Source organism: Cyprinodon tularosa, unplaced genomic scaffold (genome assembly GCF_016077235.1).
Source record: "Cyprinodon tularosa strain WSP-4 unplaced genomic scaffold, ASM1607723v1 ctg151, whole genome shotgun sequence".
Lineage (NCBI taxonomy): Eukaryota > Metazoa > Chordata > Actinopteri > Cyprinodontiformes > Cyprinodontidae > Cyprinodon > Cyprinodon tularosa.
Window position 1 is genome coordinate 549,152 of NW_024038343.1, and position 16,013 is coordinate 565,164.

At 36.5% G+C, this 16,013-nt stretch overlaps 1 protein-coding gene across 1 annotated transcript; it reads right to left on the bottom strand.

Moving 5' to 3' along the window:
• Window positions 1-1,530: 1,530 nt before the first annotated feature.
• ica1 (islet cell autoantigen 1) lies at window positions 1,531-12,512 on the bottom strand. The gene is made up of 13 exons (XM_038279554.1): window positions 12,356-12,512; window positions 9,949-9,975; window positions 9,687-9,858; window positions 9,522-9,594; window positions 9,094-9,217; window positions 7,820-8,018; window positions 6,725-6,850; window positions 6,274-6,369; window positions 6,082-6,182; window positions 5,095-5,141; window positions 4,609-4,812; window positions 2,210-2,299; window positions 1,531-2,100 (listed from the first exon to the last, which is right to left on the bottom strand). The coding sequence occupies exons 2-13, from the start codon at window positions 9,960-9,962 to the stop codon at window positions 1,979-1,981; spliced, it is 1,368 nt and encodes a 455-aa protein (XP_038135482.1). The 5' UTR covers window positions 9,963-9,975; window positions 12,356-12,512; the 3' UTR covers window positions 1,531-1,978.
• Window positions 12,513-16,013: the final 3,501 nt, after the last annotated feature.

Below are 16,013 nucleotides of genomic sequence, written 5' to 3' on the forward strand. Positions count from 1 at the left end.
GAAAGGAAAAGATGATCACTGTTCCATTCTGTATACCAGTTTGTTAATTAAAACAATCAGAAGAATGTGAAATTGGATTTTGTTTAGCAAAAAAAGAAGTGCAAAAAGTAGAATGTATTCCAGTTTGGGTTATATAAATAAGTGTAGATGTTTGACAGCTGGTATTACAGCAGGATTTTCAGCGCGTTTTGGAGATAATAAAGCATAAACACTGCAGGTTTATGCTAAGGACCCCTGATTGAGATTTATCTTAAATGCTTTGTTCAAACAAAAAGCAGGATAACATGTGGGACACATTCCTCTCTTCTGAAGTCTGTTCAGCCTGCAGTTTCAAGAGTTTTGACTGTCATTCACAAGCATGTTGTGCTGAACATTTAAAGAATCATTTGCTGTTGGCAATAATGAATCCATTCTTCAGTGTTTTACATGTTTTTGTGTAGATCTTGTGTTTTTTTTTTCAATAAAGAAAACAGAAAAGCCTCTTTTTGAGTTGATATGTTCTCTTTTTTAAAGGGCATCGGTACACACAAGGACAAACCCATCAGCATTCATTACATCTCACATGTTTAAAGCAAGTTAAGGCTGTTCATATAGTCGATCATAATGAAAATTAGAGCTTAGCAACACAGAATAGAAAATGGCATAAAGGTTGGTTGTTGTATACTTCAGACTCCAAATAAGTCTTATCTGTGTATACTTTAAGGCTTTCATGCTGAGATATATTTGTTTATGCTGCATCATTGTCAAAGTTAGAACATACTGTTGATATATTGAATCCTTCTAAATATAAATGTTTCCCAAAAAGAGGAGTTACTGTGAAACGCATGCATGTTTAATGTTATTTGGGGGGGGGAAAGGCAGCGACATCAACAGCATAACTTAAAGCAAAAGCATGCTAGTTGAACAAAGAGAACTTTATGTAAACATAAAAAGAAATAAACACCATCTGAATTTGTCACACATAAACGCTCACAGTGCAAGAACTTTAGGTTGGGTTTACTAAATCTTTGAACTGGGAGTAGAGGAACCTTCTTTTGGACATTTTTGTTTCCACAGTGTTTAACCTCAGAGACATGATAAGTTAAAGAGGCCTTCACTTCACAAAACAGAAATCCTATCTGTAACATTAATAAAGGGAGTGAATGTGACTTTTAGTTTATATCTAGGCTGATCGGATAAAAAATTATGCAAAACACCATTTAAAAAAAAATTGCATTTCAAAATCTACACTGACAGCTTAAAACCAGCTGTAAATCTAAAAAGATGTTGGTAAGGGCAATTTTTGATTCTGCTAAAGAATAAATCATAATTATTAAAACAATCAAAATGCGAGTTTAGTCTGGTTAAAAACTTTCAAACCTTCTGTGACTTGAATTGAACTTCTGATGCTGTTTAGTGCGGCTAAGCTGCAGAGATCCGGTTAAGCCACGACTCTCCTTCCTTTTCCCAAAAACCCGACTATTGTCAACATTTGAGTCTTTTGTTGACATTGGGCAATGTGTCACTATTACAAATGAAACCCTAGTTTTAAACGAGTTGTACCATTTTGATAATCAAAAATTTGTAAAATTAAAAGTTGTGACATAAATGGAAGAATATAAAGAAAAGCACTAAATAGCTATAGATGTAGCTTTGGTGCAGAATATTTCCTATATTTTAGGAAGAAGTCAAATTATTTTGGAAAACAAACCAGTGTAAAGCAATGCTGTAAAACTCAAATACTTGTGTATTATTTAAAATAAAGAAAATATCTCAACTTTTTAGAACGACCATTAAAAAATTTAACTGTGGTGTGTGTATTAATTTTAGAATCTGATTTCAATTATATGTACATTTTATTTTGTTCTGACTTGATTGTCTGTGTTTATTTTATCCGTTTTGGTGGAAATGAGAAAATTCCCCTTATAACCTCTGGTGTGAAATATTATATATGAAACAGTTTGCAGCGTTTAAAAAGGATCCCAATGATGAGGAAGAACTATGCCGTGTGAAGCTCATGCTCCCTGTTAGCTTCTCCGATTGCATCTGGATTGGAGAGAGGGTCCAAATCAGCGAACAGGTTGAACCACGCTGAAAGATCTTTGGATGTCCCAGCCGTTTCTACACAACGGGGAAACAAAATGTGTTTGTTGTAAAGCAGCACCAAAATCTTATTTCATTGAAGTATAGCCTTCAGATAGAAGATGAACTAATGAAAAATTAGTTTTACCTTTTGCAGCTGGTTTTGAGGGATTCTGTTCAGCTCTAGATGAGCACTCTGCTGCACAGGTGACTGGCTGTGGGACGGTGCTGGTCCAGTCTGAGGCAGGGAACCAGAATTACATTAATAATCACATAAATCAGGAAAAAAAATAATCTGACATCACACATCTGAACAGCAGAATTTGCAAATGTGTTAAAGTTTTTTTTTTACAGCACATATTTATTGCACATATGAGGAATATTAACTTGGCATTATTTATCCCTATTTCTCTGGGCGGATTGGATGGCATTATCTTCATTTTTACAGATATGTTTAACTCTTCTTTATCTTTTGTTTTTATAATTTTTCTCAATTTACACACAAAAAACTGTTTTCTGAGGTTAAAAGTGAGAAACAGAACTATAAAAAGATGCACAATGCTGCAAAGTGGAAGAGAATAGTAAATAGTTTTCATCTTAGTAACCAAATGCCTTCACATGTCACCTGATTAGTAGAGTCCCAATGCAGAGTGAGCATTTGAGACAACACCAAACACCAAGAGCATCTGTCCACCTAAGCTGACAGGCTGGACAAACAACATAAATGAGGAAACCGTCAAAGCTATGTTCTGAGGAGCTGCAAAGATCTGCAGCTTAGGTGGGGAAATTTAACAAGTATGTGTCTGATAATAGTTTGGCATATAGAGAAAGATTGATTAAAGAAAACTTAATTTAAAGAGCAGAATACATTTGGAATCCCCTATAAGCACCATTTGAAGATCTCTGGCTTAGATTTGTTAAGTAAGCATATATTAAAAATGAAAAATATTTAGTCTTTTGAGTGTTACTACAGATAAGTGCAAAACTTAACGAAAGCTAAGCACCACTGGGAGGATGCTGTTATTAATATAAACAGTATTATACAAACAGTATTAGAAACAGTTCATGGCCCTGTAGAAGCATTCAAGACTTGTGCAGGGTGGCCCAAATGATCAAATTACTCTGCATGTTACTAAATCATGGAAAAAGTGGCTATGTGGCCATCCTTGCACAGTTCAAGGCAAGACAAGGCAAATTTATTTGTATAGCACAATTCAGTACAAAGACAATGCAAAGTGCTTTACATGATTAAAATACAGGAAGATAAAACAGAAAGCAAGTAGGAAAAAAATAAATAAAATTGAATAAAAAAATGCAGAAACAAAAAAGAATATTAAAAACAGTTGGACTAAAGAAAATATGTTTTGGTTGAACTGTTTAACTAGAACAGTCGAAGGCAATCCTAAACAAATGTGTTTTTAGTCTTGATTTAAAGGAACTCAGGTTTTCCGCACTTTTACAGTTTTCTGGAAGTTTGTTCCAGATAAGTGGAGCATAGTAACTAAATGCTGCTTCTCCATGTTTAGTTCTGGTTCTAGGTATGCAGAGCAGGCTGGAGCCAGAAGACCTGAGTGGTCTGGATGGTTGTTAAACTGATAGCAAGTCTGTGATGTATTTAGGTGCTAAGCCATTCAGAGATTTATAGACTAACAGAAGTATTTTAAAGTCTATTCTCTGAGATACAGGGAGCCAGTAGATCTGGGGTCATGTGCTCTACTCTCTTAGTCTTAGTGAGGACACGGACAGCAGCGTTCTGGATCAGCTGCAGCTGTCTGATCCACTTTTTAGGCAGACCTGTGAAAACACCGTTGCAGTAATCAATTCGACTAAAAATAAACGCATGGATTAGTTCAGGAAAGTTTGGATCACTCAAGAAACAATATAGAACCAAACAATGTTGGTCTGTGGCATCCAGAGGTGCTGCTATCTGTTCAGCTCAGTGTTGGATGAAACGACTGATGTTTGTGCTTTCATAAACCCTTTCATCCTGCAAACGGAGCGTCGCTGATTCCAACAACAGCTTCGTATGTCATTGTTTCCTTGGGAAAGACACTTCACCCTGTTTGCTTACTGAAGGCTCTGTGGTTCTGTTAGTGCGCCCCAAGGCAGCTGTGGCTATAGACCTGACTTTAAAAGGCACCATATGAGCAGAGGCCATGTACCATTGGAAGCTCCACAGTGTAACCACAAAACTGTAATATCTACAATATGTACAAAGCTTCCGCTTGGTGTCCTTTTGTCAGTGTTTGGACCATTGGACATTCCAAGAACTGCCTCATTCCACCACTGATGCAATCAGATGTATTTCTTAATGACACCATGTGTGGTTGTTCCCCAACTAATAACCAAATGAAACCTTTTGCAAGGCTAACCATTTTATACTGACAACGTTTCCCCCAGTTCTGACCACCTGCAAATTCCTTTGATTTTTGCGTTTAAAAATTAAAGTCCAGTTGCTTAATTTTTGCTTCTTGCCCATAAGTGTCTGACTGCAGATAATAAAACGGAATCGACAGCTGAACAATCAGCCTGGGAGGGGAGACTTACTTAAGCTCTGGTCCAAAAGCTGTGATGGCAAAAAGAACGAGTTGTCCTGCTGCTGCTGGGTTTCAGCTGATCCGCCAGAGGCTGCGCTTGCCTCCGTGTCTCCAAACCCTTTTGTCCACTCCTGGGACACATCGCCGTCATCCACAAACAAACCGCCCAGGATCTCATTGAGCAGGGCCAGGCTGTCCTCCTCTCCATCCAACTCTGGGAAAGTAGAAAAGCCATTTTACTATGAGAATTAGAAGTTAACAAACCTAACAACCAATGTAAATGATCATTTCAATTTTGCTTTAGCCTAAATGTAAAACCATAGTAGCCCTTAGGGTTAATTAAAACATTCTTTGTTAAGCTAAATGTTTATTTTGATGATGAAAACATTTAAGTTTGTTTTCAAAATATTCTGCTTTTTGAATCACATCCCTTTGATATAAAGTAAAGTTGTCTTTTGGTGCAAAAACAATATAGAATAAATAAATTGCTTTTTACCTTCTCTTATCTTTTCGCACCCGTCTTCATGTCCTAATGAGATAAGTCTGTCAAATAAAAAGCAAAACAACCTTAGAAGAACTGGATCTTAATCACTGGTTCTACATATTTACGTTTCTAATAGGAGGATAAAAACATGCTTTTTTGTATTTTGCCACAAACATATGTTCATTCATTCTTGCCCACTTAATTATTGTTTTTTGTTTTTCTCTAAGTGTATCCCAGCACATCTTTACCAGGGGTGCTGATGGTAACAGAGGGCATCTTATAACCTGGAAATATTCCTTCATCCAGCAGCCAAGGTAGTATAACAATAGAAACAGCGGATGCACACAGAGATGTTGTCACTTTTATTAACAGCCAATATCACTTTAGCACCAGTAAATAAACCGAAGCCCCTCAGTAATTTGGTTTATGTATTTCTTCTCCTTAAATAAACTTGAAATATAACAGAAAGTCTATCTTTCTGTAACTGAGGCAACATTAAAATGGATGTATTTAAAAAAGGAAACCAAGTAATGTTTCTCTTTAAAAAAAAATTTCACAAATGATCTCTAAGTCACTTCATGTTTATCCCTACCCCTCGCAAACAGGAAGTCGTGGATTAACTGATTAGATCCAAGAAACTAACCAGGTTTTAAGGTTTCCGTATGATGTAGGTAACAGGTAACATGTAGAACATGGTTGGCTTGCATACTTTGAAGAGATCTTTCGATAGACTAATAATTTTGAATTTGAAAAAAAAGATAAACAAATAAATTTTAAAAATGCCCTCCCCTATACATATGTACTCAAGTTTTATTTTTCCAATTTTCTCAATGTATTATAACCCTTCTACATTCAAAGGTTATTGAATTTATCTTAAGGTTTTTTCTTAATAAAGGACAACAAGAAATGTGTCCATCTTTAAAAACTATTTTGCAATTTGTCATTTATTTGGTGAAGTGTAAACTAAAGTAAAATAAAGGCTCTGAGTGTTAAGCCTACTGATCTTCAGGTGTCTCGTCTCCTTTTTTCTCCTTCATGTCTTCCTCTGTTGATTTCTTTTCCATCTTTTTATCCAACTTGTCTGTGGAATCCTGTGAGGCCTGTAAAAAGAATTCCAGCTCATCAGTTCATTTCTTTTTCCTTCCTCTGTGATAGAACTTACATGTTTTCCTCCTGGACATGTGCTCTGACCTTCACTGTGGAAACCTCATGCTGACAGCTTTTAAAGCTCTCATGTATGGCTGCCATAGTGTGGGATGTCTTTCCCCAGAAGTGCAAAAGAGTCGTCTGAAACACAGATCATTTCTATTTGCTAATGAAGATTCTCAGTCATCCAGGTCATAGTCATTCCGTAAAAGTTTAAAAAACAATCCACTGGACTTGGTTTCCAAAGTTTGAAGACGTTTCGCTTCCCCTCCAGGAAGCTTTCTCAATTTAAAATTTTTTGAATTGAGAAAACTTCCTGGAAGGGAAGCAAAACGTCTTCAAACTTTGGAAACCAAGTCCAGTAGATTGTTTTTTAAACATTTTTGGAATCATTTCTATATATTCTATGATGGAAAAAAGAGCTGCCCATTAATGAAAATATAATATAAGACAGTTGTGGAGTTGAAGCAGGCAGCTGGGACATAGAGTGATTAACCTGGTATGTTGTCAGAACATGTGAGAGGAGGTTGCAGCGGCTGGCACCCAGCAGGTCGACCTTCTGGCAAACGTCGTTCTTTAACTTGTCAAAGCTGGTTTTAGTTGTGCGAACTTGAGCCTGGACCTGAGACATAATATAAAGGAAAAACAGTTGGTATTTCTGAGCATGTTCTGCCCTCTAGTGGCATTTTTTGTGACTGCAAACTGTTCTACTCTATTTTTTTTATTCTGCTATTGGTAAACAGTAAATCAAAGATTTAGTGAAGAAACATAATAATGCCATCTAACTCGTCATCTAATGACCAAACAAAGTCACCCATGAAGAGTTGGTTTAGGAAGCTCATAACTGTTTGACTGCTGTTATATTTTATTATTATTATTTTCCTTTTATATCTTTATTCTGGAATAAACCAAACCAAAGGAAAGACAGACATCAAATCTCCACAAAATATTAATAATAATAAATCTGAAAGGAAGGAATCCCCTTTGTGCTTCTGTTGCTGTCAGGCTTTCTGAAGGTCTATTAGCATTTTTCTTTAGACTTTGGCTGCTTTTTGGCTAATTTCAAGTCCATCTCTTGATAAACGGACAAGTTAAGGAAGAAAAGGGAAGATAAAGGACATGACAAATGCATTGTTTTCAGTTCATTTATTTTATGCCATTTTTTAGCTACTAGCTCTCTGGGAGTCCAGTTGGAGTCATGTTTAAATTAAAGGATTTATTTAAAAAAGTGTCCACCTTTAAAAGAAAGCTGGTAAATAAATGGATCTTACTTAAAGTTGGTATTTAAGTAAGCTTTTATCTTTAAATGCTTGGTTGTCATGCATTTTATTTATTTAATTTAAGTATTTTTAATCTAAATGATTTAAAGGTGAGAGTTTAAAACAGAGGAAACAACTAAAACCCAACAGAAAGTTTAGATATTGTTCATCAGAACCCTTAAAAAAGCTCTGAAAAAATCTGACAATATCTAGAGACATGGGCAATGCCTTTAAAACTGCTAACTGATGTTCAGCTGTAAACTGTTCACCATTTTGCAGACAGGCTGGAGTGTATAGTATAGACTGTAGGTCGCTCTATAGGAAGCACAAACCTTGCGGAATTTCTCCATCTGTTTATGTGTGTCCGGATCGAGCTCTTGAGATATGTCCTTCATCCAAAGCAAGGCTCCACGGTACTCGGTCCTGGACTGCTCCATTCGATTCACCGTCAGCCACGTGTCTGAGATGGCCCGATAACGGAACGTTTCAATCTCCTGGTACAGACGACACAAAGGCTTCCTCAGAGCCAGCCTGCAGGAAGAAGAGTTGTTCTTAAAATAAAGGTTCCACATATCTGTAATCCAAGCTCCATGTTTCTTTTACTCCACTCTAAATCTTCTAAATGTTGTCTAAAGAGTTCCTCCAGATCTATCAAAGGGATTTAAAAAAGTTAAAAGACTAAAAGACTAAATATTATTTTAAGTTTCTCATCAACAATACATCCCAGAGACAATATCTATAACCAACTGTGCAGAGGCTAATGTAATATTAATTTTAAACCTAGAATAAGCATAGATCACAGTACGTAATTTGATTCTTAAAGAATAGCGTGGACCAAAATGTGAAATTGCATATTTGCAGTAGGCCTGAAACAATTATTGAATTAGTCATGATTAATCGAATATTAAAATAATCGTCAACTAATTCCGTAATCGATGAATCGTTACCCACTTAGAGCAATAACTATACCAAAATAGTGAAAAAATATAGTTATGTTTTGCAATTAAGATAAAAAAAAACTTTTTTTCCTATCTGATTAATAATCGATTAATCGAAAGAATAATCAACAGATTAATCATTATCAAAATAATCGTTAGTTGCAACCCTAATTAGCAGGCTTAATTACAAACATATCCAACTAAATCTTTTAAAAATTGTTCAGTTGATCAACTTGAGAAGTCATAAACACTAATTTCCAGTTGATGACCCTGATTGGTTGCAGCTTTCTTTCTCTTTGCTAAATAACAATAGATCCATAAATAATAATAGATCCATATTCCAACACCGAGGAAAGCCAAGGACCTCAGTGGAGATCTATGCAAGAGGAATGCAGGTTTACATTCATTTGCATGTACATACATTGCCTTTACTGAAAGATAATTCAATATGAGTTTAATTTATTTGGATATGTTGCTACTCTGGTTACTGAATGGAAGTAAAGATTTGTTTCTAGGATTTGAATTATAAATGCCATTGAAAGTGCGGCTAAGATCAAAAGAAACTGGTATCTTCAGGAACAAACCAGAAACTCTAGACTACCTGGAAATGTTTTAAAAGTGGTTTATCTAGATGTCAGTTAAAGAGGAAGCTTATGTGTGGCGCCTACCTCTGCTGGGAGGAGAAGCAGAGAGCTTTCCCTGTCGCCTGCATGATCTTCCCAGCCCTGCTTTTATCCTGCGACCCATTGGAGCGCAGGAAACGACCCAACTCATTCTCCTCCTGGGAAAGGACTGAACAGTAAAAATGAAGCGTTTCATTTTAGAAAAGGAGATATTTTAAATACTGGTTTCATGTTTAAATGCTGTCTTCCCATGAGGTAATGTCTCCATTTGTATCTTGATCATACACACACCTTAACACTTAAACGTTTGCTATGCAAAACATACAGTCATGAACGACAATCTCCAGCTAAAAGACGAACAAACAGATGTTTTCCTGGTCTTAACATAACAGTGATGAAGCCACCAGCAGCAACCCCACCTGATGGGCTGTTTGATCAATCTGGGATTTCTTTTCAGCATTTTCTGAACTTACAACATATCCTCCTCTGGTAGAGCTCAATGACCTTTAGGAGCTCCATGCATGTTCTTTGGATGGAGTGGAAGACCTATGGATGAGACAGCAGTCATCCAGAAACATCAACATATCCCCATGTAAAGCTTTGTTTTTGATTAATATAACTCTGAACTCTTGACTCACCTCCAGCTTGGCATCCAGGTCTGCGTCTGATGCCACCACATGTTCATCTTCTTTCTTCCCAGTGACTTTGATCAGCGTCTGCTTGGTTTTCCAGTACTTCTTCTGAAACTTGTTTACCACTGATGAGTCTTGACTTTGAATGAAGCGGTCAAAGTAGGGTCCAGAGTAGCCGCTGTGGAGAAAGGACTTGATCAGCTATATATGTGGACAGATAATCCTATAAAGTATCCACTGAATACTTTCAGAGCAGAGGTTTACTTACAATGTTCCTTCCATTTTTCACAAAGACCTGTGAAGAAAGCAGTCACTGTTAATTAATTTGAAAATTGTTTCCTTGTAGGGCTTTCCCAAGATCGAAGGTTGTGATTGTCTGAGTTGGACATCCATCCATTTTCTGACACGCTTTATCGCAAGCGGGGTCACAGGGGATGCTGGTGTCTTATCTCCAGATGTCTACGGGCAAGAGGAGGCGTACACCCTGGACAAGTCGCCAGTCCATTGCAGGGCAACATAGAGACTTACAGGACACACCTTAGGAGGATTTAGAGAAGCCAGTTAACCTAACGGTCATGTTTTTGGACCGGACGCAGAAAGAGACCAGACCAGGAATCTAACCCACACCCTTCTTGCTGCAAGACAAGGGTGGACTTTTACTGTTAACCTCGCTTCTCTCAGTGAGCCCCAGGGCAGCTGTGGTTAAAATGTAGCTCACCACCATCAGTGTCTGAGTGTGTGCATTAATGGGTAAATGTAGCTGCACTTTATTGTTCTTTTTCACTGCTAAGCTGCTGCTAAAAAAATTCACTTTCAGAAAGCAATATAAACGAATTTTTGCTTTTAAATGACAATAAAGTTTGTCTAAGTACGTAGTGTAAAGTGCTTTCCTGTCCCTGTCTGTCTAAAAGAAAGGCCAGTCAACGTCTCAGTATCTCCTGCTCCTTTATGCAATTACCTATAAACAATATATTACCAACTGATATTAATTTAAGGCACATTTTGAGCTCAGTAAGAGCTTATACACTAATATTCCATCCATCAATACATCCATGAAAACACACACACACTAACACCTAACGGCAATTTAAAGATATTAATTAACCAAAGGGTTCTGTTTTTATACTGTGGGAGGAAGACGGGGTACCTGGAGATAACCAACACATGCACAGGAAGGCCATGCAAACTTCCAGTGTGGGTTCTTAGGCAAAACCCTTCACGCTAATGCCTGCTTTGGGAAGTGACGTTCTAGTGGTTATGGCGTTGCGCTTGGAATCTTGAGGTTCTGAGCTCGAGCCCCACTTCCACGGATTGCCACTCTGAGTCCTTTACTTAAGCCCCACACTGCTCCCCGGGCGCCACACAATGGTAGCCCACTGCTCCCCAAAGGGATGGGTTAAATGCAGGGAGTTAATTTCGTTGCTCTGTACTTGTGACAGTGTGATGACAATAAAAACGCTGGAAAAAAACCCAGGCTGGGAGTCGAGCCCAGGACCCACTTGAAGCAAGGCATCAGTACTATAAACTGCACCACCATGCAGCCCTGAAAAAAAAAAAAAACCCATTGGAATTAAATTAACTAAATTAGATCAAACTCTTTGTCCATCCTTCTGTTATTTACCTCTTTTACAAAGTCAGAGTAATTAAAGAAGCCTTGTCAAGCCAACTTTTCATCCATATTTATCCTCATTGTCACGGTCTTGGTTCTGTTATGTTTTCTCTTGAGTATTCAGTTTTACTTTGCTCCATGTTTTCTAGTTTTATTGGTTCAATTCCTATTTTGTTGTATTTTCTGGATATATTTGAGTTCCATCGTTTATATTTGTTGCCCTCTGGTGTTGGTCTCCTTTTTCCCTGGCTCCTTAGACCTGCTCCCAATCAGCTCATTAGTCCTCTCTTTGTTCAGTTAGCCATAAATACTCTCCTTGTGCAGTTCCTCAGTGCTGGTTCCTCGTCTAACTGTCTTACCTCGCCGTGATTGTTCTCCCCTGAAGTCTTCATGGTTCTGGTTTGTTTTACCTTTTTTCATGTTTTATTTTTGGATTCCTGCTTCAGTTGTCTATTGACCTTTCCTTCAATCTACAAAAACTCACCTCTGCCTCTGCAATTGGGTCCTCAAACCATTGAGCTTGAATTTTACCTACTCCGTGAGCAAAAAAAAAAAATTAAATATAGGCTCAAAATAAAAATGAAAATGACTAAGAGGATGGATCGTTATTTCCATTGAAGTGAAAAAAATATGTATTTTAAGAGGCTTCGGCTCGCTGTACTTTCACCATGGCAACGGGCTAATTGGTGTTCATCTTAAGCAGAATCCTACCTTGAATGTTTTTAAAAATGGCGCCCCCTGTGGAGGGTTTCCCCTGCTGCGCAGCGTCACCTGCAGCTCGCGCGTCACGACTCGGTTGCGTTCTGATGCCATTTCACAAAACTGATTAATCAAGCTTCAGACACGGACTTAATAACTATGAAAACTAAATGTGTTTATTAGTAATTTGCACTTTATAAATATGTCTTAATAAGTGGGAATATTTCGGTAGATATAAAATAAACACGGAGACTGACTCATTGTGTGAAAGCCCAGCGGCGCGTCTCTGTATCTGAATTATCCATGAGCTTCATCACATCAATAGGAACTGGAATTATTCTATAGTCACAAGGAAATCCCCACTAACCCGAGAAAAAGACGCACGCAGAGACATCATCTTCACATCCCCTCCATCGGTAAATAGGCTGCAGCGCTATCAGGATGTTGCTGTATATTTGTACACTCAGCTGCTCATTCTCTGTCTGCATGAAGCAAGATGACGTCAATCAGGGCGCACTCCCCTCCTCTTCATAAAGGATCAGCAGAAACAAACATCCCCGCATCCTCCATCCACTCTGCAAACCACAGGAGACAATTCAGGGTATTTGTCTGGTACAAATACTGGATGGAGGACGTCAATGGCTGCGGGGAAACTGGTTTGAAGCTTGAGCCTTTGGGAAAAAAATAAAATGAAATAAACAAATAAATGAGTAGATAAATTACAGTAGAGTGGATAAAATAGTCCCCAGACTGAAAAAAATGGGGAAAGCATATTCGAGTTTACTTCAGGTGCAGCTAATAACATAATGTTTAAAATGGAAAGGCTGTTCAGTTAACCGATTTATTAAATAATGATCAAGCAGATAATTTATTTTTATTTAATTGTGACGATTCACAAAAAATCACCATTCAAGACAACATCATTGGGGCAAAATATGGATTGTGCACAGACTGAAGGATCCTTAATGGGGTTTTTCCTCTCCACTGTCGCAACAAGCATTAGTGTGAGTTTTCCTTAAAAAACTGAATCAATTTGACTGGAACTGTAAAGTGCCTTGAGATGACGTGTTGTGAATCGGCGCTATAAACAAACTGAATTGAATTGAATTCAATGGATTTGGTCTCCCAATATTCGGACCCCATGGGTAGATCAAATTAAACCTATATTAGCAAAGGCACATTGAATTTTTCATATTAATCCACATCTAAGAGCATCTAGGACTTATGAATGGTCCCCCATTTTTTATTTCATGCTTCATCAAGCAAAGGAAATCTCAGTAATGCAGCTAACTAATGAAAAAAACCCTTAGGAGCAAATTTTAAGCCAAGTTTTTAGTAAAGCTTTCTTTTACAGTACATGAATAATCATCTAATAACAGGGTAATAACATTGTAAGTCACACAATATTACTTGCTAGCAAGAAAACTTTTTTGGGCGAAGTACCCCGAAATTAAGGTACCGGTATATAATTTCATAATAATAACCTGCATGTAATTATTACAATTGTATGTAACAATGGAGACTTTTGGTGGATAATTACCATTAGGTTATGCTGATGAAGGTTCTCAGTCATCCAGGTCATAGTCATTCCGTAAAAATTCAAAAAATATCCACTGGACTTGGTTTTCAAGATTTGAAGACGTTTCGCCACCTCTCCAGGAAGCTTTCTCACATTTGAATTGAGAAAGCTTCCTGGAGAGGTGGCGAAACGTCTTCAAATCTTGAAAACCAAGTCCAGTGGATATTTTTTGAATTTTTACGGAATACCATTAGGTTACCACACAACAGTTTCTATTATTGGACACCACCTACCAATTGCTTACAAAGTAAATTTGGAACTTTTGATCAGGTAAATAAAGCATGAATAAATTGAACTCAAGTTACAATTAAATAAGAGCTTAGTTAGGAATATTGGGTTGCTGTCTTCTAGCTTTGGTTTTCTGTTATACACCAAGTGATAAACTGCATTTTACCAGACAATCACACATTCATTTATTGCTGTCTGGGAAATTAATATGTTACCAGGTAATAACAGTTTGAAATCTAAGAACTCTGACTTTATCTTGTCTTCCTAAAATTTGAAGCACAGCAATTACCAAAATTCTCCATACATTTTTTCTTGTTGCCTAGTGTTAATGTGTGACTTGCTATGTTATTACCAGGTTATTACATGGTTATTGATGTATTGTAAAAGAAAGTGTTGCCCATTTTTTATCACACTGGGACCATATATAAATGCACTAAACCAGGATGGCATTTGATAAAACAAATATGTTCCGTGTTGTTGTTTATATCAAATAAAATGTCAATTTAACTATAGCATCCCAATACAATGTTTATACAGCTTTGTCCATTGTAGTTTGTCCAGTTGGGTCCAGGTCCAGCTGAGTCGGTTATTAATGAGGTTTGAATTACTTAAAACACATAAAATGAGGAAAGCGCATAGTACATGGTAAAGCTATTCGCTGAATATTGTCATTATTTGCTAGACAGAAACAGTTTTTTAAGGCTGATATTGATAATTTTGACATCTGTCTAACTGATCCTCGATATGTGCTGCTGATTTTTCCAGGCCGATTTTTAGAGCCAATATGGCATTTTCTTACTCCATTTAAGATGTCATTGATGGAATAATAACCATTACACTCAGTTTAAATCTCAGCTTAAACCAAAATAAACATTTATTAACAAATCAAACAATGGAGAAAGCAGTAATGCTGATGATTTCAAGGCAAGGCTGCTAAATCTACCAATGAATTGGCAAACGCATGCGCTTTTCAGTCAGTACAGGTACAAAGAAAAGACTGCTGATATCGGCCAAAAATCTTGACCAGGCTGATGTATCACAACCACAAATTGATTTATTGAGATGTTATGCTACAAATCAAATCATAAGATTTGATTATTCTGGTGCTGAATGAAAATGTAAAAGGTGTCCAAAAAAAACTGTCATTCTGTCAGTTTCTTTATTCTGATTCGCCAAATTAATGCTTAAGTTGTGGGGAAATGTAAAGTAGGTTTTATTTTAATAATGTAAGCTTTACAAAAAATATAGTACAGTTATGTACTTTGGTCTATTATGTTTACATGAAAAATGAAACCTACTTCAGTAAAAACTTTCATATGTTCTATGATAAGATTCCAGAATTTAAAGATACACCTCAGTTTTTATTATATTATATATAATAAAGTATAATGTATTACATTCATGTCCCACATAAGGGACAACCATACCTTGGAGTAAATTCTTTTTTTAGTGTTGCAACTGTAACCTGACTTGATGTTTTATATATATATATATATATATATATATATATATATATATATATATATATATATATATATATATATATATATATATATATATTAGGGATGCACGATATTGGGATTTTGGCCAATATCTGATATGCCGATATTTTAAAACTCATGTAGCCGATTACCGATATCGATACCGATGTTAAAGCTAGACAAAAATAAGTAGTCATTGAAAATAGCAGTTTTGTTATCCATTTCTGACACTTTGAAAAATAATATACTCAAATATATTCTCATATGCTGATATCAAATAGATTTTTAAAAACACGGTATCGATCTATTTTACTTTCAAAATCTCGTGAAATTTCATCGTTCTGTTACAAACTCTCGTGATACTTTGCAAATTCTTGTGAGATTTTGTTAAAATAGACTGATACCGCGTCAATATATCAACATATAAAAATATGGCAAAATTTCGTGAATTTTCGGGGGATTTCGTAGCATAACGATGACATATCGCAGTATTTCATTAGTAAAAGAGATTGATATGGTGTTTTTAAATGGCAATATATCAGCATATGAAGATATTGTGATATTTTAATGTATTAATGTTTTTTCCCTCGACTTTAGAAGTTTATAAGTCTGTAAAAAAAAAAAAAAGTTTTTGAGGAAGAAGTAGTAGTATTTTTTTATTTTTTTTTAGACTTTAGCAACTCAGAAGCTGATCAAATATCGGGTTAAATATCGGTGGGGTGGCCGATATTCAATTT

Excerpts from the sequence above, each read along its gene's own strand:
- ica1 (XM_038279554.1), bottom strand. Across the intron at positions 8,019-9,093 it reads TGCTTCTCCTCCCAGCAGAG|GCTGGCTCTGAGGAAGCCTT; the intron begins GTAGGCGCCACA and ends TTCTTCCTGCAG. Across the intron at positions 4,813-5,094 it reads GTGCGAAAAGATAAGAGAAG|AGTTGGATGGAGAGGAGGAC; the intron begins GTAAAAAGCAAT and ends CTACTTTCCCAG.